The sequence below is a fragment of the Maniola hyperantus genome, chromosome 14 (assembly GCF_902806685.2).
Source record: "Maniola hyperantus chromosome 14, iAphHyp1.2, whole genome shotgun sequence".
NCBI lineage: Eukaryota > Metazoa > Arthropoda > Insecta > Lepidoptera > Nymphalidae > Maniola > Maniola hyperantus.
Window position 1 is genome coordinate 5,222,431 of NC_048549.1, and position 25,529 is coordinate 5,247,959.

General features: G+C 38.8%; 2 protein-coding genes across 2 annotated transcripts in view; both read left to right on the forward strand.

Annotated features, from left to right (window-relative positions):
• Nucleotides 1–25,529, forward strand: part of LOC117988603 (pyrimidodiazepine synthase-like) — an 82,150-nt gene that overhangs the window by 51,074 nt on the left and 5,547 nt on the right. The window lies entirely within an intron of this gene.
• LOC117988509 (RAB11-binding protein RELCH homolog) lies at nt 42–25,529 on the forward strand. Its single transcript, XM_069503011.1, has 16 exons — nt 42–718; nt 1,500–1,670; nt 2,161–2,321; nt 3,259–3,480; nt 4,993–5,315; nt 5,816–6,007; nt 6,716–6,878; nt 7,529–7,694; nt 9,776–10,147; nt 11,012–11,360; nt 12,191–12,475; nt 13,482–13,600; nt 14,169–14,325; nt 20,052–20,260; nt 21,745–21,871; nt 22,253–25,529. Exons 1-16 carry the CDS (start codon nt 490–492, stop codon nt 22,482–22,484), a joined length of 3,477 nt encoding a protein of 1,158 aa, XP_069359112.1. The 5' UTR covers nt 42–489; the 3' UTR covers nt 22,485–25,529.

Sequence of the window (25,529 nt, forward strand, 5' to 3'; positions counted from 1 at the left end):
GGTTTTTTTCTGTTTTTCTGTAAAAATCTTAATGCGGTTAACAGAATACATCTACTTACCAAGTTTCAACAGTATAGCTCTTATAGTTTCGGAAAAAAGTGGCTGTGACATACATCCAGACAGACATGACGAATCTATAAGGGTTCCGTTTCTTTGCCATTCGGCTACGGAACCCTAAAAAATCTGTCATTTTCCATAATCATGTTGCATAGTGGTTGCATATTTACTGATCTGTGTTCCATATTTTCAAGTTCACACTTCGCTTCACACAAGTGTTCACAAAACAAATCAATTTATTTACAAATCACAACACCACAATACAAAGAAATTCAAAATTCTAACAATAAACAGGCCTATAGTGCCTATAGTGATTACTTATTCAATTATCTTTGAGTAACAACGAGTGCTTAACGTTACAAGTTTCATAAAATGTGAATATCACAAAAAATATCGAGTATTTGTATAATGTTTTGACTTTAAAAAGCTAAAATGAATCCGTATAAAGATATGGAAGACAGTTCCTACACAGCATCTCCACGCCTGGCCTACGAGGATATAGCAACAAAACTCCTAAAGGATAATTTTTTCCTAACTGCCTTAGAGCTTCATACAGAGCTAGTAGAAAATGGCAAGGAACTACCCCAACTGCGTGAATTCTTTTCAAACCCTGGAAATTTTGAACAACATGTTACAAGAGCTACGGATTTCACCTCAATGCGTATGTATATCATATATCTAGTGATAGGATGGAATATTTACTTGCTTATAAATTAGCTAAATAATATTGTTATACATAACAGTAGTTAGTGAAGTCCCATACCTAGGTACATGTTTTATTTTCGTAACAAATCAAAATTTCATACAAAATGTTGTTTTTAGGTACCTACATAAATTTCTAACTTTGCTTATTATTTCATAATACTTACTCGAAAATAACATTTATCTTACATTTTTAATTCTAATAACAACATAGTAGCAAATAATATCAATAATATAGGACATGAACACATTTTAATTTTGTTGTGATGTAACCACATATTCACAGTTTTCGGATCTTTTCCTTTACTTGTGCTATAAGACCTAACTACCTGCCAAATTTCATTCTTCTAGGTCAACGGGAAGTACCCTATAGGTTTTCTTGACAGACACGACACAAGGATGGACAGACGGACAACGAAGTGATCCTATAAGGGTTCCTTTTTTTCTTTTGAGGTACAAACCCTAAATAGGAACCTCTATAGGATCACTTTGTTGTCTATCTGTCCTGTCAAAGCAATCAAAACTATAAGGTACTTCCCATTGACTTAGATTCTCGAAATTCGGCAGGTAGCAATGTCTTATAGTACAAGCAAAAAGAAAAATCCAAAAATTGAATTTGTGGCTACATCATAGACAAATAGTTAAAAAGTGTTACTTCTTGTATGATGATATGGAACCCTTCTTGTGAGAGTTTGACTCACAGTTTACCAGTTTTTAAATTGTCTGATAATAATTTATAGACCGAACCCCAAGCCAAGCCACATTAGACTCTCTAGACACTGCAAGATATTCTGAAGATGGTGGTGGAGACAGGGCGGGCAGCGGGAATGATGTTGCTGTCCTTGAATTTGAACTGCGCAAGGCTCGTGAAACTATACATGCTTTAAGGGCCAATCTTACACAATTTGCAGGTAATTTTATTGTGTTTTTATTTTACTAGTGATGTAACAAATACTACTTTTATGAACTGATATTCTGCAAATACAAAAATATGAATTGTCATCATTATAACATGCATAAATCATGTAAAGCAATATGTAATTTTTTTATTAGTAAAGGCCTTACTATATAATGATACTAGTTACTATTGAACTGTAAGTATATTGCACCTGTATAAATATACTTAGTTCATTTTAATTATTAAGTATGCAAAATTACATTTACCTCTATAATATTATAAGTTAAACTGAATATTCTAACATACACTATGGTTTATACATAATTTAAATAAGTACAGCAGAAAATACTGCAAAACCAAAATAATTCTGAGAGTGAAATTAAGAAATTTTCACCAAAGAAAAATAGTTGGAAATGTGAGATAATGGTATAAATAACATATTTAATTTATTGCTCTTTCTTTTACAACAATAACCATGTATACAAACCTTGTCTTTCTCACAGATGGAGATTCAGCGCTTGATAAAAATTCTAAAGAAAATTTTAATCAAAGGTCTTTAAAACCACATGAGAAAAGAGCTCTTAACTTTTTAATAAATGAATATCTCTTGCTTCAAAATTATAAGCTGACTAGTATCACATTCTCTGATGAAAATCCAGACCAGGTAATATTTTTTTATACATCATCAAGATCAACCCATCGCCGGCTCACTGCAGAGCACGGGTCTCCTCTCAGAGTGAGTTGCTTTGGACATAGTCTACCACGTTGGCCATGTGCGGATTGGTAGACTTCACACACCTTTGAGAACATTATGGAGAACGCTTAGGCATGCAGTTTCCTCACGATGTTTTCTTTCACATCAAAGCAAGTGATATTTAATTATTTTAAACGCACGTAAGTCTGAAAAGTTAGAGATGCGTGCCCTGGATCGAACCCCGGACCTCCGATTAGGAGGCGGACGTTTTAACCAGTAGAGTATCACAGCTTAAGTATCTTATGTCCATCATATCCTACAAGTTAGATGCAAGCTACCTCTGCCTTTGATTGAAAGATAGTTGAGAGTAAAAAGGAACAAACAGACACACTTTCGGTTTTATAATTGAATAGCTGCATAAAGGAATAGTTAATCCTACTAATATTACCTGTTTGTTGATTTGTCCTTCTATCACGCCGCAACGTAGCAACGTATTGACATGATTTTTTGCTCGATATAGTTAACGACCTTTAAAATTTTACCTTGCGTAATCAAAGAGTTCCCGCAGGATTTTTAAAAACCTAAATATAAGCAGATAAAGTCGCGGGCTTCAACTACTTCTAAATAAGGTTACAAACACACATCCAACCCAAAAGCCTTGAATTAAACGAACGCAGGAAACGTAGTACGTTATAAGTAATGCATCAATTAAAATTCTAAATAGATTAATATCATGTACAATGTATGCAGTGGAACTCAATAGTCTATTTCAAGGTTTTGATTTATATTGGCTTACTTAAGGTGTACACCAAGGAGGGACTATAATGTTGCACACCTGTATAGTGTAATTTGTATGAGCAAAAGCTTATTGATGCTGTGTCCAATTATTTGCCAATTGTTTCCTTAGGAATTTGAAGATTGGGATGACGTCGGCTTGAATATGCCCCGACCAGCCAATCTTATATCTCTATTTTGGGGAAGCACAACCAATCTGAACGTACCAAAGGTTGACGCGTCTACTGGGACAGATATGTTTCGAACGGACCAGGAGTGCCAGACTGATATTGACGATAGCAATGTGTGTGTGAGTTGTCAGACATTAGACCATGACAGTGAATGGAATCATGAGGTGATTAACTAACATGCCTTGTGTACTAACAATACTTGTACTGTTTCTGAACCTTTAGGCCAGCTGCATAATATCAGAAATTTTAACAGAACAATTTTGATGCACACCGTAAAGCACTATGTTCATACATTTTGTAGTATACGCCGCAGACTGTCAGAATTTTGCTGGACCAGATGTCTTCTGATATTCGCAAAGTGAATGGAATATAAAGTTTTCTAAAAGACAATTTCTGATAATAATATACAGCGGGCCTTACATTATCGCAGACTGACTTGGGTTGCATCATGCATGTATTTAGTATAATATACTCAAAATTCGATAATACTAGTACAGCAATCATAGACTGCATAATCCAAAGAAATGCAAATGACACCCTCTGGCAACGTAAATTGAAAAATTTAAAAGAGCAACCGCCGAGTTTCTTGCTGGTTCTTCTCGGTAGGAACGGCATTCCGAACCAGTGGTAAATTAAAACTACCTGACTATTCATAAGCACTTAAAAAGTTTACATGAATAAAAAATCATTCTATTCTATTCTATTCTAACGACAAACTTTTTTTATACCTAATCCATAAGAACTTCAACCTATGATTATTCTGAAGAGAAAAAGTCCAGCCTAAATATCTATAGATAAATAATAATTAAATAGATAATTATTTTTTTCTTGTACCTATGCTTAAAAATAAATTTTTTGGTTTAAGTGTTGCATGTAATTATACATTCGAAGTTTGAGTACTAAAAATACTATGCTGGATGATTAAAATAAATTGTTCATTTTATATTTTCTAGCCTTGCTATATTCTTTCAATATTTTTTTTATTTCTGTGTGTGTGAATTGTTAATCATCACTGAAAGTGCTAACTGTTTTGGTCAATTATCGATATTGGTTTGCGGTTTCAATTAGCATGTGATTGTTGTACGTTCATCAATGTATCGCCTTCTTTCTCGCACATGGGCGCTGACCGCCTCTGTGTTTCATTTCGTTTGGTTACAGAGAATGAAACGCTTGCATTATTTTTTAATGGACACAATATTATGCTTCACCCTAAAAAAATAAATTATAAACTGTAGGTACGAGTTGTGGCCAATCTATTGTAGGAAAGTATCTTAATGAAAAAATCAAATGATGAATGTTTCGAATTATTGATGATTTATGCTAACACGTGGCGGGAGCGGGCCATGCCACGTACGAGGCGCAGACGTGGCACGGATTGAAAACATTACGAACATTTAAAGCAGGTGAAGCATAAACTACTACATATAAAATGTTCGTGATGTTTTGAATCCGTGCCTCGTCCGTGGCATGGCTCATGCCCGCCACGTGTTGGCTTAAAAATCTTCCCTTAGACAGTTCATCTGAAGTGAATTCATAATCTCTTATCGATTTGGCATTGAAAATGAAGTCAATCACTAACTGAGATTCCGTTTCAGTTAGTGATTGACTTAATTTTCAATTCATTTCATTTTGTTTAATACCATCCCCTAACAAATAAGATCTTATACCATTTACAGCTTTTGATTCAAGCCGAAGAAATAGAATTACTGAAACAGAAAATAATAGCATTGGAGACGGAAAAATTGAATTTTCAAAAGCTCTATGACGCAGCTATAGTAAGCTTGAACTCTTTAACAAGTCCTACGTCCGAAAGCAAAGGTCTCGAATTACAAATACCAAGTGACAAGTTACATAATACAGAGTCGAGAGTGGAGCAAGAGAATGAAAACAAACCTTTAACTTGTACTGCCTCGGAAAATCATTATGGAAGTGGAAATTCGACTCTTAGTGCAACACCTGAACAGTTTGAAATGATATATAGCGATAAAAATAGCAGCATGTGAGTATGAAGATTCTGTACGTATTTATATAGACCTTAGACCTGAATTCCTCCTACACTTATGTCGGTGGCATGCAGTAGCCCGTTTATCGGACAGATTAAAAACAAAAAAAAACAGAAAAAATATTTTTCTGCAGAAATTACTCTATTATTATGTTAAAATATTTAAAAATGTTTTTCGTTTACGGATTATGACGTCATTATTCGAATTCCGTACCGCGTGACGTTAATAATTAATTATGTAAAAAATAAACAAAAGTCATGATTTTTTTTAAATTATTCTCTTTAATAATCTAGCCCCATAAACTACTGCTATACAAAAAATCACATCATTTTATTACTCTAGTCCAAGACCTTATTTATACATTTCACACGTTGATCTCACTCTCACGTAATCCTTACCTAAACGTAAACCTATGGTGGCGTAAGTGACGTATGAACGTTACTTTCGTGCGTAAGAAATTCTGAGTTAGGTACTAAAGACTTCAAAAATATCTCAGGGTAAAGAAAGAAGGTTCAAACACCAGTTCCTTCGAGCCCGGGCTCATTACTGACAGCGTGCGCGGGTCGCCTCTACGGCGCGGCAGTGTGACGACCCTGGATGAAACGCTCAGTATGAACGACGCGGGCGAGTGGACGCGCGTCCAATACGAGTACACCATCGAGAATAGCAAGGAGATGTGGATTGACAGGTAATTTGACAATCATCTCTTCTTCTTATTTTGCTTTGTGGCTTTCACTCTCTATAAACGTAATTTACACTGTCAGCCGTTTATTATAATTATAATATAAATATACAGGATATAACCAGAACGCTAAAAAAACTTGGCGTTATTGTTATACTACCTAAACACAATCCAATACCAATAACCATTTGCCTCATTTTGTAGTTTTAGTGATTTAGTATTCTTGCCGAAATGTATAGCGTGCAAAACTCGGGTCAATGCCCTGCTTACAACGCGGCATTGACTCCGAGTTGCCTACTAACGCAACGTTCGTTGACCTCTAGCGTCAGTCAGATGTTTTATTTATAACTAGCTGATGCCCGTGACTTCGTACGCGTGGGTTTAGGTTTTTAAAAATCCTGTGGGAACTCTTAAATTTTCCGGGATAAATGTCCTTCCCCGGGTTGCAAGCTACCTCTGTACCAAATTTCGTCAAAATCGGTTGAACGGTTGAGCCGTGAAAAGCTAGCAGATAGACAGACAGACACACTTTCGCATTTATAATATTAGTATGGATTTAATATATCGTAAAGTTTTACCAAATTTAGGAATTTTTAAATATTTTTTTTCGCGTTTTTTTTTTTGTGGTATCATACCAGTCAGTTCTATCACCTGTCTTCGTTTTTGCCAGCGTTCTGGCTACACCTGTATAAGTCGTTTATTATTTGTCCCCAGTGGCCTACCAAACAATTTAAAGGAATCGATACTAGCCTGGTGCTATGAGACTTTAGATCTGAGCGAACCTCTGGCAAACGATCTCTTATCCGAATTGGTCAATAGTGAGAAACCCATCACTTTGCCGGGGCTGCTTCCACTTGTTGCTGATACTTTACCAAGGGTAAGTCACTTTTTATATTCTAGGCAGTACATGCAATGAGAGGCCAAGAAAACCGGTGATTAGGAAGCTGTGATAGCCTAGTGGTTAGGACGTCCATCCCCCAACCAGAGGTCTGGGGTTCGATCTCAGTCACGCACCTCTAACTTTTCGGAGTTATGTGCGTTTTAAGTAATTAAATATCACTTGTTTTAACGGTGACGGAAAACATAGTGAGGTAACTTGCATGCTTGAGAGTTTCCTATAATGTTCTCAATGGTGCGTGAAGTCTGCCAATCTGCACTTGGTCAGCGTGTTAGACTATGGCCAAAACTCTTCTCAGTCTGAGAAGAGACCCGTATTCTGTAGTGAGCGACACGGTGCGGAAAATATAGTTGACTAGCTGATGCCCGCGACTTCGTTCGCGTGGAATTAGGTTTTTTAAAAATCCCGTGGGAACTCTTTGATTTTCCGGGATAAAAAGTAGCCTATGTCTTTATCTATACACATGCAAAAAATCACGTCAATCCGTTGCACCGTTGCGACGTGATTGAAGGACAAACCAACAAACAAACACGCTTTCGCATTTATAATAAGGGTACTGATGAGTTTGTATGGAACAAGGCGTTGCGTTTGGACCCTAAAGATTGCATTTGCATTTATAATTTTTTTAGGTGCTGCCCCACACCTTAGTTGCTAGACGAAGCGAGGCAGCGGCATTGTTAGCTGCCGCGGCCGCATTGCTGCCTCCTGGAGACCAGCGGCGGTCGAGGTTACTTCATTCCTTACTCACCCTGTATAAGAAACCGGATCCGCCGGACGCTAAAGCCATATGTGAAGGTACTTATTATGTCTCCTAGAACTGCCAACCTTCCTGTGAAAGTGATCTTCCACCTTTAAAAAAAAGATATCTAACGTCTCAAGAATCTAGTGAACGACAAAACATGGAAGACGCGGTTTTTCGAAAATAGGGGTCACAAACTCGCGTCTGTTTAAATCTGCTCATGTTTGGTTCGTACTTCGTACTGCGACACAGCCGTGATTGGCCTACTCTAAATGACAGTTACGGAACTACCATCTAATAGAAGCATGCGGTAGAGTATGTAACCGCCCATCACGGTAGAGATTTAATTATGCTATACTAGCGACCCGCCCCGGCTTCGCATGGGTGCAACGTAGATACTAATGTGGTATCATTGAGGTGTATTTGCCTCGGAAACTCTCAAATGAGAGGATTTTTTTCCGTTCTAATTCACATTACTTCAATTTCTCTAGGATCTCTAATTTTTTGAGAATTAAACTATAGCTATAAACCTTCCTCTTGAATCACTCTATGTATTGGTGAAAACCGCATTAAAATCCGTTGCGTGGTTTAAAAGATCTACGCATTCATACATACATACATACATACAGACAGACGCGGGAACCGACTTTATTTTATACTATGTAGAGATAATGGAGCGTACGGAATATTTCTATAATTAGTCGTTCGCGAATGCGAATAAGGAAATTTTATTTTATTTAAAAGTAGGCGGTGTTAGTGCTAATAAATAGTTTGAGTTATCGCCTTAAACATAGGAATTTAGAAAACTGATGTTTATAAAAAGTTACGTAGGAGGACCACACTATAAACTTTGGTCATACATAACAATATTTTTATTAAAGCATTTTTAGAAAGTTTCTAAAACTACGTTCTTTATGCAGTTAACAGGCTTTTAGATATAGGACGGCAGCCTTGTAGCGTTTATGTTTTAAATATACAAAAATCGTAGATACTTACTTCGCCAGGTTTTAATAAAACCAAAAATTATTAATACCCACGGAACATAAAATTTTCTGTTCCGTGTTAATACCATTACTAAAAATAGGCGAACTTAGTAAATTGAGCGTATTACTGATATTATAAAGAGGTAAAGTTTGTAAGTTTGTTTTGTAGGAAGTAATCTCTGGAAATACTGAACCGATTTTGAAAATTCTTTCACCAGTAGAAAGCTACATTTTTCCCAAGTGACATAGGCTATGTTTTATTTTCAAAAAATTAGAGGTCCCTACGATGAATTGTAATAAGTTACCTGTGCGAAGCCGGAGCGGGTCGCTAGTCTAAATATATAAAAGGAAAAGGTGACTGACTGACTGACTGACTGATCTATCAACGCACAGCTTAAACTACTGGACGGATCGGGCTGAAATTTGGCATGCAGATAGCTATTATGACGTAGGCATCCGCTAAGAAAGGATTTTTGAAATTTCAACCCCTAAGGGGGTGAAATAGGGGTTTGAAATTTGTGTAGTCCACGCGGACGAAGTCGCGAGCATAAGCTAGTTATAAATAAACGTCGAGCTGTATAGTGTATACCCCCAATTGGAAGTGCTTAAAGACTCACTTTCATTATGTTATTCCAGCAACATGTCTAGTAGTGAAATGGGGCGGCAGCAGCGAAGTACTATCCTCAATCGCTGAACTCCTAGCCTCAGGATCGTCCGAACGTCGGGTCTTAGCGAGCCAAATATGTCTCTCAATAGCACCATACATCCCCATAGAACTTTGCACTTCGTTATTACTAAGTTTAGTAATACTAACGTGCGAATCAAGCGAACCAGAGATTAGAAGCATTGGCCACAAATCCGCGTGTCTGGACTCATTTTCATTGTTTTATTCCAGCAACATGTCTAGTAGTGAAATGGGGCGGCAGCGGCGAAGTACTATCCTCAATCGCTGAACTCTTAGCCTCAAGATCCCCCGAACGTCGGGTCTTAGCGAGCCAAATATGTCTCTCAATAGCACCATACATCCCCATAGAACTTTGCACTTCGTTATTACTAAGTTTAGTAATACGAACGTGCGAATCAAGCGAACCAGAGATTAGAAGCATTGGCCACAAATCCGCGTGTCTGGACTCATTTTCATTGTTTTATTCCAGCAACATGTCTAGTAGTGAAATGGGGCGGCAGCGGCGAAGTACTATCCTCAATCGCTGAACTCTTAGCCTCAAGATCCCCCGAACGTCGGGTCTTAGCGAGCCAAATTTGTCTCTCTATAGCACCATACGTTCCAATAGAACTTTGCACTTCGTTATTACTAAGTTTAGTAGTACTAATGTGCGAATCAAGCGAATCAGAGATTAGAAGCATTGGCCTCAAATCGGCGTGTCTGATTTGCCCGGTCGCCGAGCACAAGTACGGCCAGCTGGAAAACATCATGTTCAATTTTCTAAAGGACCCGGTTGATAAGAATGTGAAGGATACTGTAAATGTTTTTGTCCCGGTGTTGGCGAGAAGTGCTTTAATAACTGGTAAGTGTAATATACAGAAATCTTAGACAAGTATCAATTTTTAAATGCCCTGCCAAAAAACGAACTAAAAAGTAATAAAAAAAAAACATTTGAAAATGGCGTCAAAAAGCCGCCATTTTTATTTAATTTGAATTCAATTTAACAAACTAGTTATTATTTAATACTCTTTTGGTATACTATAAGCGGTAATAGCCTAGTGATTAGGACGCCCGCTTGCTTTTCGGGAGGTCGGGGGTTCGATCCCGGGCACACAAGAATTAAATAACACTTGCTATAAAGGAAAACAGCGCTGTGAAGGAAAACATGCCTTAGAGTTCTCCATGTGCTGTGAAGGTGTGTGAAGTCTACCAATCCGCATTGGGCCAGCGTGGCAGACTATGGCCTAAACCCTTCTCACTCTGAGAGGAGACCCGGCTCAGTGGGCCGGTAATGGGTTGATCATGATGGTATAAGTCACGCAAATTAATAATGCCCGTCGTCGCCATTTTAGTGATGTCAGCACTAGACTGAAGTTTCGAGCTGATGGTATATTTTTATTTCAGCTGATGTCAAAATGACGTCATTCCGATGATAATGAGACATGGTTCAAGCGCAATAGCAATTTGCGGGACTTATACTATACATTGACTTATATATTACTTCGTATGGACAGGGCTATTGAACAAACAAAATGGCACTGACTCAGTGGTGCTTTAGCACCAATTCAACCTCAGTGACGTCTGGATTTCAAACGGGACGTTTATTAGTATCTAAGAGGTGGCGCTGATTTATTTGTTTCCAAAACTGTGAAAATTTTTGTTCGCTTGACCATATCTTGTAATTTATATCGATGATACTATAAGAATATTTTACTTTATGTTGTAGGAAAGTTTTCCTCGGAACTCTGCACCAGGATAATGTCAAACCTAGACAAATCGTGCACTGACAACGAATGGAAAACTGTTATACTATATTTAGATGTTATGCGAGCGTTAGTTTTATCTGAATTGGCTTACGTCATGAATGTACAAATAGTTAAGGAAGCAAACCTGAGCAACTGTGATATGGAAACGATTCACCTGCAAGATGTGCCGTTGAAAGAGAAATTTATGGATTTACAATGTTACGTGACTGCAGATGATTTGGACGCTAAAGTATTGTTAGGAGCTATGAATAGTTTAATTAAAGAGACACCTGAAGTTAGATGGACGGAATTGAATTGGTTTATAAATATGTAAGTATTTTATATCATACCTATTTTGTTGAATGGTTGGTGATAGCTGGGAAGTTTGACTATCTTTTAATTTAGATAAATTTATAAGTGGCAGGATTTTTCAGAGAATAATGTGTTATTTTATAGGGTTAGTTTCTAGCCTGGAACAACACAATTATTATACAAAATACACACTATATTACATAAATATTTACAGCTTAATATTATTATATTTAACATATCTCTATATATATAAAAATGAATCGGTGAATGTGTTGCTAAGTGCAAATCTCGAGAACAGCTGAACCGATTTCGCTAATTCTTTTTTTATGATATTCCTTGAAGTACGTGGATGGTGAAATTTTAAAAATTGTAAGTATTAAAAAAATATTAAAGAATCGACTGTTAGGCGGTACGAAGTTCGCCGGGTCAGCTAGTTAGTTACATAAAAATTTACAATAAGGACTAAAATCAGGCAATATACACTGTCAAGTTTACTGGACGCCGCTTCAAGTCTGCTGCAATCTTATCAGTAAACTTGATCGTATATGGCCAGCGTCAGTAACTTATCATTACAAAATGTTCCTTTCATACTCATTACCCATACCAAAATTTTTATATTCACCTACCATCTTTGTATCTGTGGCGTACTTTCGGATTCCAAACTACAGTGCGACAAGACTACCTTGGCGCGTGGCGAAAATCGTAACTAACGTTGACATCTTTGTCCTTGTTTGAATATTCTAAGCCTTTGTTCTCCAACAGCGCCCCCTTTCAATGTCATTCAAGTGCCAAGAGGGCCTTGTCGCACTGTACTGTAATACCAAATTCTGTATACTTATTGATTTCAGAATAAAAGAAATACTCGACATTGCGACAAAAAGTAAAGCATTAAATCACCATGTGATATACGAATCGCTTATAACCTTATTTAACAGTTATGTGGACAACTTTGGAGTTGATTTCACGTCGATAATACTCAGTCCGATTTTTTCTAATATTATTACGGAGTTGGAGAATAAACTGGAGAAGTTGCACGCGGTGAATGTGGACAGTGTTGTGATTGTTGGTATTTATTTAGTCTCGATTTTAATTGCTATTGAGGAGGGTGCACAGCGAGCGGAATTTCTGCAAAAGTAAGTGCATTAATTTGTATTTCTTTTTAACAGCTTTAAGAACACACTTGTTGGATATGAGTACTGCATGGATCATAATTAATGCGAAAGTGTGTTTGATTTTTGGTTTGTCCGTCAATCAGGTTTCAACGGAGCAACGGCGCTATTTTTTAAATAGATATATCTAGTAATTAAAGACGTAGAGAGTCACAATGGTTGCTTTTATCCCAAGAAAACAAACAGTACGGGATGGCATGCCATTTTCCACGCCTTACATGGATATAGCTAAAGACCTGGAGAGTAACGTAAACTACCCACTTTTTATCCCAGGAAAACTAAGAGTTTCCACAGGATTTTTGAAAAACCTAAAACCACGCGGATGAAGACGCGGGCATCTCCATCGGACTAGTTGACAAATAAACTGTTGCATTACTAATATTGCTCGTTGGTCCTGTGGCTAGACTATTCGGCTCCGGGATCATGAGATAGCTTATTTGGCTGCGAATCCTGAGGTTCCAGGGCCTTTGTCCCAGGTTGGGCCGAAAAAGTTATTCGTCAAGAAATAATGTTACACACCCGTGTACCCCGAGCACGTAAAGTCGACCGTCCTGCACTTGATCTCTCTTCGGTTGTGTCGGATTGCTGTTTCAACTCACTATGAGAGTAATATCACTTTAATATATCCAGCGTATTGTATTGTATAAAACGGGTACATACCACATACACATACGGGTACATGACAGCTCGAACTACAGCTCTCGCAGCACTGCAGCTCCGTCGTGACCACGACTCATGCAACTAAGTCAACGGCATCAAAAATAACGGCAGTTAAAAATCGCCTAATTATTCGTGGTATGTACCCGTTTTGGACAATACAATATGTCGTTAAACCACGAAATAAGCTAAAAATCATATCCAGCGTACTTTTCATAGTTTCCGATGAGATTGGTTGCCGAAGCTGAAGTTGAGTCAGGAGAATTTACTTATACATATTGATGTAGTTTGCAATTATGCCTTTAATTTACAGATGGGTTCTGTACAGTAGCATTAGAGGTCTTCCAGTGAAAATATTCTCGGTACCTTTCAAATGGCTCGCGCAACACAAACCGGGTATTCTCTACATATTTCTGCAGCATCTACGAGAATGTAAGTATATCTTCAACTGTCAACTCGGCTTAATCCTAACCTTTATTAATGTATAGATACCTAGTATCTTTTCACGGAATCCGTTAATAAAACAAACCCAAACAAAAACATAATTTGCCTAAATTTTTGGCCATTGGCAAGTAGATATCAAAATTATGCCAATTTTTTTGCTGGCTCAATAAATAAATGGCTTTCCAAGCTTTAAAAGCATTTCCAAGTTTTTGAAGCTTTTTTCCTTTATGGAGCAATAAATGAAGCCTTAAAAATGTCTCTTTCGACCATCAAGCTATCATCGCATTCCTAGGGGTCCTGTTTAATGTTAACATAATCTATAATAACATTATTTACTCCTTGATTTAATAATTTTGAACTGGCTGTTTTCTGGTTTGCAGCTTTGCAACATTTTTGGTAAGCTGACAAAAATGTTGTCAAAGAACCGACTGAAAGTTCTTATCTTTACCAAAGCCTTTATCATACTTTTAGTCACCTTGGGCTGCATCCTCACCTACTATTTGATATGATTACAGTCAAGCGCATGCCTGTATTGTTTATAAAAAAATGTTTCCAGTCTGCGCCAGTAGTTGCGACAGTGCAAGCGGTAGTACTATCCGGGTATACATCGCCGCTCTCATCAGCGAACTGCTGAACTTAACTGACGTGGATGAGCAGTGTATCGAGAAGCAACTGCTACCGGCCGCGGTCGCGCTACTGTACGATAGCGATGTGTAAGTTACCTGTAGTAGTGCGAGCCTTCTCCATTTGGCCAAAAGTTACCCTTTTGGCTAAAAATCTTTGGCGATCAATCACTTATGCAAACGAAATTGCTCAGCTTAGCTTACAGCTACAACGGCGCAATGTTGCCTATTTATCGGTCTTTTATCACTACCCAGTACCCATATAGTTTATTTTTTATTTTGTTTATTTGAAAGTAATCAACAGCGTAAATACATAATTATTATTTAAATTTAAATCTAGGTATAACAGAAGGCCAAAAGAGATTACTTAAAATTATAATTGATGTGCCTCCGGAAAACATACAGCATTTATGTATGAAGAAGCAATTATGTACTCACCGCATATATGCGCGCTTCATCCATAAACATGTATATTCCTATGCAATAATGTAGTTTACCTTACCGGATATAGGGGCGCTAGTGTCTCACCCAGCAAGGCAGTGAGCCGCTGCCATCTTGGATGTCATAGCGTTGTGTACTTTCGCCGCGTGCGCGTCGAATCTAAAATTATATCGTTAATCCGTCTTCCTTTGCAAAAAAAATATTTTCAATAAGTGCAATAAATGTGATAATACGGTGATCATGATATATATTTTCTTATTATTTCGTAATATTACCGTGGGGACATTTTGGTTGGACCCCACGTGCGCGAACAATGTCGATAGGCTACGTAAGCTAATCGATCTGGTGTTTCGCGCTTATTGGTGCCTGAGAGGGCTCTTGAAAAAGGGGATACCTCGACATCCAGCAGCGATTCAAGCAACGAGCAGGATTGAGAGTGACTCCCGAGAGAAACGGCGAGAAATTACCAGGTAACGATCGATCCTCGGATCGATGCGTTATACAACCAGGTGAGTTTTCTTACATATCTTATAATGCATTTACCATATTGTGTATCTAATGCAAATGAGATGCTAATTGAGAAACCAAATTAAACAAATGGCGATTTGGTTGACGAACGTGTCGACACCGACACCGAAATCTAAATCTGGATCTAGGTTTCTTTAATACAAATTTTGGCGAGGAAAAGTCCCAATGGTTACCTATAATCGGTTATTGAATCTATTTATTTTATGTACAAAGTTAATTGAGTGTAATTTAAATTTTACGCCAGTGAATCGAATGATAACATTTTATCTCGCCCACGTGGCGAGATGTTGGTTATAACAAGACATTGGTTAAATTGCTCATTTAAAGGGGTTTCGTAAACTGAAAATAACGGAGAACTGTACTCACTAAACAATAGCTAACACTTATTTGGCCCCACTGAGGACATCATGGCCGTTACCACCAATGCTTTATTATACCAAACAGAACTCAGTTAAGAATCCAGATACCCCCTTTAATAAATGACTGAAACATTCAGATGATAAAGTCGCCCTTTAGTCTAAGTATCTCCTGCATTTTTATTCTTTTGAATATAATGATTAGCAATAAAGATGGTTAAATAAATAAATAACATTCAGCAAATCATCTTTGTCTTAAAAATTATCAGAACAAACTTTACAAATTGTTTGGGTAACAGGCGAATGTATAGCATAATATAATATGTAAGGCGCAGGAGATGAATATCAGACAGAATTTTCATGGAGATGTTTATTTTAAATACTCTAAGGAAATTTTGGATACGGTATTTGCATATGTCAAAAGTGAATGGTTTCTCAGTGATGACTGAATGGAGGGTCTTCCACTGGAAGCCTCTCGGACCTCACATATCTGATATGTGAGGTCCGCACCCTTTGTTAGTTTTGGGTGTGATAACCATTTTAAATTATTGATTAAGCTGGAAAAGTACGTCAAATCATTGTGACGTCACATGCCAGTGTTTCATGGGGCCTCGCGTGCTGAGCGTGTGTTTTAACGCTTTATAGGATACTGATTTGACTAGTTGTCAAATACCGGATTGGCTTTTAACAATAGTGACGAGGTTCTTTTTGGATAAAGCAACACTCACTGCGTTTATGCAATCCCCTGGTGGCCCATATTTATAAATATTACAGCTATAAATGCCTACAATCGAAAAACCTATCCAACACAATATGTTACAGGTTATGTAATGACATTCTAATATCGTTGGCAAGCTTTTGGTGCAAACAGTTTTTGTAAATGTCAATTACGGTATTTCGAATACCCTAATACAAGAAACTACCCCCGGTAATGCCCACAAAACAAATAATGCAACATGCAACCTGGTCACCTGTCACGACTTAAATGACACAAGAATTACTGGACCAAAACTAGTAGAAGTGGTTCACAAGGAAATGCCCAGTTTTATCTCCGATCTTTTTCTGCGGAAGGAAAACGTTGGATCGATGCGTCTGATTTTCGACCCTCGAGAACGAAACAAATTTGTGAAACAAAACTATCCCGTCTGATTTGTCATACCGGTTCGTAGCTTTCTACAACAAAAGTTGGACAACCTGTCTAATTTTTGGGTCTGGCGGCAGCGCCCCACCTGTAACATGCTCGGTTGCGGAAACCTTGCATGCGAAGGAATGTCGAGTGCTAGTCTACCTAGACGACTTCCTTCTGGTCAATCAAGACCAATCCAAGTTATGTCTTCAGGCTGCGGAAGCCGTGAGGCACTTGGAACTTCTGGGCTGGCAATTCTGGTCAACTAAGACCAATCCAGGTTATGCCTTCACGCTGCGGAAGCGTGAGGTCCTTGGAACTTCGGGGCAGGGGGATCAATTACCAAAAGCCAACGTCCATACCATGTTGAAGACACCGGTTCTCGTCCGATCACCGAAGTTAAGCAACATCGGGATCAATTACTAAAAGTTAATTCTAACACTCACACAAGACCTACAATACCTGGGTATTCGTTGGCAGACTATAAGAAAATTCAATGTTCTTGCCCATAATAAAGAGTAAAAAACTATCAACGAGACCTTTGAGAGAATTATTACTGAAAATATCTGAAATCACTCTTCACGAAATGCAACGGTTGCTAGGACAGTCAGACTTCGCCAGTTTAGTAACTCCCAGAAGCAGACTACATTCTGATCAGATCCAAATACGCCTCAAACGTTTCGATAATATGTTTTAGACTGCTGAATCCACAATCGTGGAACAGGGAATGACATGGCGGCGCGGAACCACATGTCTCAGGCTGCCAATATGTACACCTAAAACCTGCCATTCACTGCTTGGCGAATAATGCCTCTGATTGGCTTTTAGTGCCCAATTAAACGGGAAATTAATGCCAGAAACTTGGTGAGTGCATCAAAAATGATAGCACAGCAATAGAAGGAACTTTATGCAGTTATAGTGGCAATTGAAGACAGCACAAGAACTCTGTAAAAATCGCAAGTCTTAGTTCAATCGAACACTCATTCGTTCGTTCTAACGTTCATTTTAATGAACAAAGTCGTGGGTTTTACTGATTCTAACAATCGAACTCCCGCACATAACAGATTACATTATTGGCTCAAGGCTGTCACGAGGAAAACCTCCCACAGAGTGTCATCTTTTCCCTCAAGCGCCGTCCGAGATCGATTTGGTTGCAGCACAACAGATTACTGTAGTAGGGAATAAAGATGGTGTGATGTCTTTATCGACTGCAAAGATTGATCAGCAAGTTATAGATGCTTTCAACAGGTCATTGAGACATCAATTTAGCATGGGTGTTTTCTTCTCCAAACTAATTGCCAAAAGTACTGACTTACTTGAACCAGTGCAGCTGGGGTGTACTTAAATGTGGCACGTGAAAGACCTTTGGGCTTCAAGATTTGAAAGCAGAGCTCAAATGAACTATAGAACCTATCAGGGACTCTGATAGATGTCACGACATTACAGTGTCCACCAGACATTTACACGGAAGCTGAAAAAATTGAGGATGGGTGCCCAAATAAAGGAGTAGTCTATACGAGAAGTAAAGAACAGGTGCTTGTTGGAAGCAATTTTTGTCCTACCTACCTACCAGACATCAAAAATGGTTAAACTGGTGCGAAACCTGGTGGCGGTTAACTTTCTATGATCCACATGTGGACACTAGGCAATTATTGACGTGGCTAAACTCAATATTACTAAACCATTTATCATACAGGACCTTAAGGTAGAGCTCAAGCACTAACTACAGAAGCTCTCATTTAAGCACACACTTCCCGAGATATCTAGACGAACCTATATGGACAATTGTTGCCCTGGAACGAAGGGTTGACAACTGAAAGTCTGTGTCACCGGGAAAAATATATTATATACTTTATTTGGCCCAAAGACTGACACTCACTCTTAACATAAATACGGATGGACACTTTCAAAACATAATAGTATAACAGAAAACATAATTCTCTATTAATGTACTAGTATACTACAGTAGTACTACATGTATGTCTTTGACACAGGAAAATAGGTCAAGCAGAATTAAGTTAAGAATTTAAATATATTGTAATCTTTTTATCACCAACTGTAATGAAACTGAAGCCGCATCACGTACTGTAATAGATCACTTGAACAGTTCAGTTCTTAAGCAATGTGGCAGCATTCCTGTATCCCCAGGGATTCATCAGTGGATCAACAGTAGTTTCTTTGGGGACAGATAACCAATCAATGGACGATATACTCGTATCTCGTGGTAACTGGAGATTACCAGACACTCTTGTTGAAATCATTATTGCCCGGAGGAGATCTCAAAATAACTGAAGCTTATTTATCAATATAATCATTATATGGTCCGGTTTGAGTTTTAGTAATCCTTATCAAAATTACAGACATAAATCATTTAAATTGTTTGTCTTTTAGACATTATATTTTAACTTATTAACCCTGGTTAGAAATAACAATAACTTTAATAGGTGACAATGAATGAAGGGGACGTGGTTATTTGATCTAACTTAACGATTAATATTTTTGTTATTCAATTGACAGATTAACTCCCTTTGATTCATCATAGCGTTGTGGGTAATACATTTCACCAGCAGATAACAAACACGTCTTCATACATAAATGCTGTATGTTTTCCGGAGGCACATCAATATGACGGTTTTACATTACAATAAAACCGATATTATGTGCCGAGAGGGAAAACATACAGCATTGCAGGAACTTCTTCCTGGTGAAGACTATGACATCCAAGATGGCAGCGGCTCACTGCCTTGCTGGGTGAGACACTAGCGCCCCTATATCCGGTAAGGTAAACTACATTATTGCATAGGAATATACATGTTTATGGATGAAGCGCGCATATATGCGGTGAGTACATAATTGCTTCTTCATACATAAATGCTGTATGTTTTCCCTCTCGGCACATAATATCGGTTTTATTGTAATGTAAAACCGTCATATTAAAACTATTTTAACAGAATAGATTTAGAATAAATGTAGGTATATACAATAATAAAATTACAACAGTGTGTGTATGCTTGTGTGTGTGTGTGTGTGTGTGTGTGTGTGTGTGTGTATGCGTGTGTTAGTTTGTAAATGCGAAAGTGAGTTTTTTGTTGATTTATTGGTTTGTTAGGGGTTGAATTTTCAAAAATCTTTTCTAAGCGGATGTCTACGTCATAATAGTATGTCAAATTTCAGCCCAATCCGTCCAGTGGTTTGAGCTGTGCGTTGATAGATCAGTCAGTCAGTCACCTTTTCGTTTTGTATATTTAGATGAATATCGTCAAGCACAAGCCTATCTCATAATAAGAAAAATTATGTCCATGTGTGATGTGATGGTTTTAATGAGTAGTGGGATTTTTTTTTGTTGAATTTTATCTTGTTTTTAGAACGGTCCGGGAAGCGGCAATCACGGCTTGGGGCAGCATAACCCGGACGAGCATAGCTCGCCGTTTAGCATGCGAGGACCAATGTTGGCCGCCCTTCGAGAACATTCTCAACACGGGCGCTATATCAGGACGCGAAGGCGCGCGGGCTGCGGAGGCTTTAGCGCTACTGGTGTTACCTACTGTGGATAGCCACGCCGTGTCTGATAGAGGTATGTACAGTGCAATGACCCAAGCTCTACACCAATGTTGGCCGCCCTTCGAGAACATTCTCAACACGGGCGCTATATCAGGACGCGAAGGCGCGCGGGCTGCGGAGGCTTTAGCGCTACTGGTGTTACCTACTGTGGATAGCCACGCCGTGTCTGATAGAGGTATGTACAGTGCAATGACCCAAGCTCTACACCAATGTTGGCCGCCCTTCGAGAACATTCTCAACACGGGCGCTATATCAGGACGCGAAGGCGCGCGGGCTGCGGAGGCTTTAGCGCTACTGGTGTTACCTACTGTGGATAGCCACGCCGTGTCTGATAGAGGTATGTACAGTGCAATGACCCAAGCTCTACACCAATGTTGGCCGCCCTTCGAGAACATTCTCAACACGGGCGCTATATCAGGACGCGAGGGCGCGCGGGCTGCGGAGGCTTTAGCGCTACTGGTGTTACCTACTGTGGATAGCCACGCCGTCTTTGATAGAGGTATGTACAGTGCAATGACCCAAGCTCTACACCAATGTTGGCCGCCCTTCGAGAATATTCTCAACACGGGCGCTATATCAGGACGCGAAGGCGCGTGGGCTGCGGAGGCTTTGGCGCTACTGGTGTTACCTACTGTGGATAGCCACGCCGTGTCTGATAGAGGTATGTACAGTGCAATGACCCAAGCTCTACACCAATGTTGGCCGCCCTTCGAGAACATTCTCAACACGGGCGCTATATCAGGACGCGAAGGCGCGCGGGCTGCGGAGGCTTTGGCGCTACTGGTGTTACCTACTGTGGATAGCCACGCCGTGTCTGATAGAGGTATGTACAGTGCAATGACCCAAGCTCTACACCAATGTTGGCCGCCCTTCGAGAACATTCTCAACACGGGCGCTATATCAGGACGCGAAGGCGCGCGGGCTGCGGAGGCTTTGGCGCTACTGGTGTTACCTACTGTGGATAGCCACGCCGTGTCTGATAGAGGTATGTACAGTGCAATGACCCAAGCTCTACACCAATGTTGGCCGCCCTTCGAGAACATTCTCAACACGGGCGCTATATCAGGACGCGAAGGCGCGCGGGCTGCGGAGGCTTTGGCGCTACTGGTGTTACTTACTGTGGACAGCCACGCCGTGTCGGAAGGAGTATTTACAGTGATCCTAGCTCTCGACCAATCTAATCAATTAATTCTCAAGCCATACTAAGCACACAGATCATGCCATGAAACCCACATAACTCCGAAAAGTTAAAAGTGCGTGCCTGGGATCAATCTCCTGACATTCGGAATAGGAGACGTCTTAATTACTGCTTATTTGCTCGCAAAGTATAGCCTGACCAGAAATATAAAAAACTGGCTCGGGGGCGCCACTAGTATAATATGGTCTACAGTCAGTTTTCCTCAATATGGCGAGGTATATTATTTTTGGTCAGGCTTCAAAAAAATATCTAATACAACCTTACTCTTTATCTTCATTGGTTTGTCTGACTTGTTCCAGCGGTATCGCTGCTGTGCGCACTATGCCACGTGAGCGCGGCGGCGGAGTGCGTGTGCGCGTTGGCGCCCGCCTTGCAACTGGCCGCGCACCACTGCGCGCATCATCCGGCGTTACTTCCTGCGCTAAGGTATTTTTTTTTGGTTCCGTATCTCCAGAGAAAAAAATACCGGTCACGTGCGCGTCGGAGTCGCTCGTACCAGTATAACCAGTATAGTAAAATTTTTTTTTTGAGGAACCCTAAAAAGTAACCCTTATAGGATACCTTCGTTGTGTGTCTGTCAAGACCCGTCAAGGGATTATGCCGTCGCGTCGAGGGGATAGGGATGATGCCTGCGACTTCGTCCAATTAGATTTTAGCAGACAGACGCATCATCATCATCATCATCATCAACAACCATTAGACGTCCACTGCTGGATATAGGTCTCTTGTAGGACACAGACACACTTTCCCATTAATACTTATAACATTATATTAGTATGGATTCTTATTGTGTGTTGAAATCAACAGGAAATTAGAGGAGACAGTCCAATCGCCGTCTCTAGCTCAATATAAGCCGGCCATCGAAGCCCTGCTCCACGTGGCAGGCTCCACCGAAGCGCCCGCGAGGGGTCGCGACCCCTCCCCGCGACCCCCCACCAACCTCCAAGCGGCGCAAGAGGTCGGCCGTAGGGTGACGCAGATGTTCCAACAATCCAAGTCCAATATGAATTTGCAAAGCATCTTCAAGAAGAAAACGTAGCAGACGGAACGCGTCACTGCAGCCGAGGTATTGATTTGAAGGAGTAAAAGGACGTTTGGGATTGGTTATAGAGTTTGACAATAGAAAGGGCAACATGCCGTTCATGTACAGTCATCATCATTATCATCAACCAATAGACGTCCGCTGCTGGACATAGGTCTCTTGTAGGGACTTCCACACGCCATGGTCTTGCGCCACCTGGATCCATGTACAGTGCTACCAACTTATCTGTTCAGGTGGGCAACATTAGGACTACAGTCGCGTCAGGCGTTGTTTCAAAACCCCAAAACCCACGTAGACGAAGTCACGGGCAGGAGCTAGAATTTCAATATATTAAGCTATCACTTTGAGCTGATTTCCGCACTTATACGTTTCCGTCTGTTGTGCGTACAGTGCCCCTCACCGCCGAGTTAAATAATATTGAGCTATATTGAATCAAGCTGTGATAGCCTAGTGATTAGGACGTCCGCCATCTAATCGGAGGTCGGGGACTCGATCCCGGGCACGCACCTCTAACTTTTCGGAGTTATGTGCGTTTTAAGTAGTTAAATATCACTTGCTTTAACGGTGAAGGAAAATGTCGTGAGGGAACCTGCATGTCTGAAAGTTCATAATGTTCACAAAGGTGTGTGATGTCTACCAATCCGCACATGGCCAGCGTGGTAGACTATGCCCAAACTCTTCTCACTCGGAGAGGAGACCCGTGCTCTGCAGTGAGCCGGCGATGGGTTGATCATGATAATAATGATGATATTGGACCTTCGCTATTTCGAAAGAATTCTAATTTCATTTTTGCTTGGCGAATTTCTTAAAAATAGCAATACCAAATTATCCACAAGCAACGCTGTTGATGACAGATACAGGGGGTGATTCGCTAACTCCGTGTTCAATCCCCATAAACTACCACTATACAAAAATCACATTATTTTATTACTACAGTCCTAGACCCTATTAATTGTGTACCTGCTAACGAAAATTTAAAATTCGCTGTTCTTAATTATATTATTGTAATATATAATAGGTACACAATGTAGTAGTCGACTAAAATTATTACAAGTTACAATTATTCCGATTCGAATTTCCAAAATAAACAATATTACACAATTATATTTGTAACATTGATGGTTAAAAGTAGTAAGTCTTTAAATTGCATGTTTTACTCTGTAGTTAAATACAACTAAAATATTTCCTAGTAACATCTCAAATAGCTCTAAATGTAATTTTACTCCATCAAATACAACTTCAACGAAGGGTATTAATTGACCACATTAAAGAAAAGTACTCCATTTATTTTTTAAGCCAAAACAAATTAGAATATATATTTGAAATGTTGATGTTAATGAATTTAAGATTTTAAATGTATGGACATAGAGTTTAAAAAAGCATCACCTATCACTAAACTATAAAATTAAATGAACTATTTTTACACCATGTATGCGTAATAATAATAGGTATTTATTATATTGTATTGATGTTAAATAGTGCATCTAATTTTATGTTTTATCCAAACTTAAGTCTTGACAAATAATCATTCCAATTATTAATCTAATTAATCAAAAATGAAATTATGACACTGTAAAATGTACTTAATTACTTTATTATTTATAAACTAACTATTATTTATTTATAAGACAAAAATAATAATAATATATAACTAATTCACATAACTTATTGATATCAGTACCCCTTAGCTTCACCATACAAGTTTTCAGTTTTCGAAAACGAAATTAGAAAGCCTTGCCTACAAGTTACGACCGAAAATTCGATTGGTAGGTACGACTTCATACTAATGTCCATATCATGCTTACGTTAATATCGAATCATACGAACACCATCACAGTTTTCGAGATCTGCAAACTCATAGTAGGGATACAGCAGGGTACAGTGTAGTATGAGATCTCCATCTCGCCAACGCGCAACATTAAAAAGGTTTAAACTCATACATTTGCCAAAGTTTCTGCTGGAAGAGCTGGCTATATAATATGCAGGACGAACTTGAGTTTTATAACAAGTCTGGTTAAGGCCATTTTACTTTGACGTGATTCGATGCTTGAATTCGGTGGTAAGTGAAATTTAAAATCACACTAAAGACAGGTGAAAACAGCAGCTCTTATAGTGATGTCTTCAGTGGCTTCAGAGTCAGGCCACCAAAAATATTCATTTTTATGACAAAATCGTGCAGTCTATTCAATATGGTGCTAACCTTGTTTGATGTTTCCTATAATTATGTTATTTTTTAAGTTATACATGGTTATATCTAAGTTATAAGTATTGACAAGTTTATAGTTCAAAAGTAAATAAATAGGTACCTATCATAGTTTTTAATTTTTTCTGAACAATGAACAATAGTACCTACGCGGCAAAAAATATACATCGACCTTTAGAATGAGATTTCGGCTTTGTCTCTGTCACTCATACATAATATGTGACGTTTCATCGGTCTCAACGACAGAGACAACGCTCTCTACGAAACCGCTATCTCTTTCTAAAGGTCGATGTACAATATTTTCTGCCGCGTACTGTATCTAAATATGTGGAAAAAAAAATTATTTATCATTTTTTGGTTTGATGTGATAGATTTGATTTTACTGTGCTGTACTCATTTTAATACTTTGTTATTGTTGTTTATTAAGTATTTATTGAGTTGTACGTAACATTTCATATTTTCATCTTTATTATCATCTTTAAAGCGACCTTAGATATAATAAATATTTATTGTAGGTACTTAAAATACATGCACGCCTTCTGTGAATCTCGCTACTGAAACTTTTTAGACTTATCATATTATTATAATTACAAATCCCATAAAAAAATTCGTGTTAAATTATGTGTGATAAAATCTACGTTGAAATTAATGTATTGGCACATAAAATAAAACTATAGGTTGTGTCCGAACAATGCTAGGAAAAAATCTAGTGGAAACTCCGACATTTTGTTGAGCAGATAAGGCGCTTCCCTGTTAACCCTGCGCAGTGATTGCGGTGGAATCCGCTAGATTTGTTCCTGGCTTAAAATTAGTGGAAAAAATATAATTTTTTAAAGAAC

Excerpts from the sequence above, each read along its gene's own strand:
- LOC117988509 (XM_069503011.1), top strand. The coding sequence starts at position 490 with ATGAATCCGTATAAAGATATGGAAGACAGTTCCTACACAGCATCTCCA. Across the intron at positions 2,322-3,258 it reads CTGATGAAAATCCAGACCAG|GAATTTGAAGATTGGGATGA; the intron begins GTAATATTTTTT and ends TTGTTTCCTTAG. Across the intron at positions 5,316-5,815 it reads AGCGATAAAAATAGCAGCAT|GGTAAAGAAAGAAGGTTCAA; the intron begins GTGAGTATGAAG and ends AAAATATCTCAG.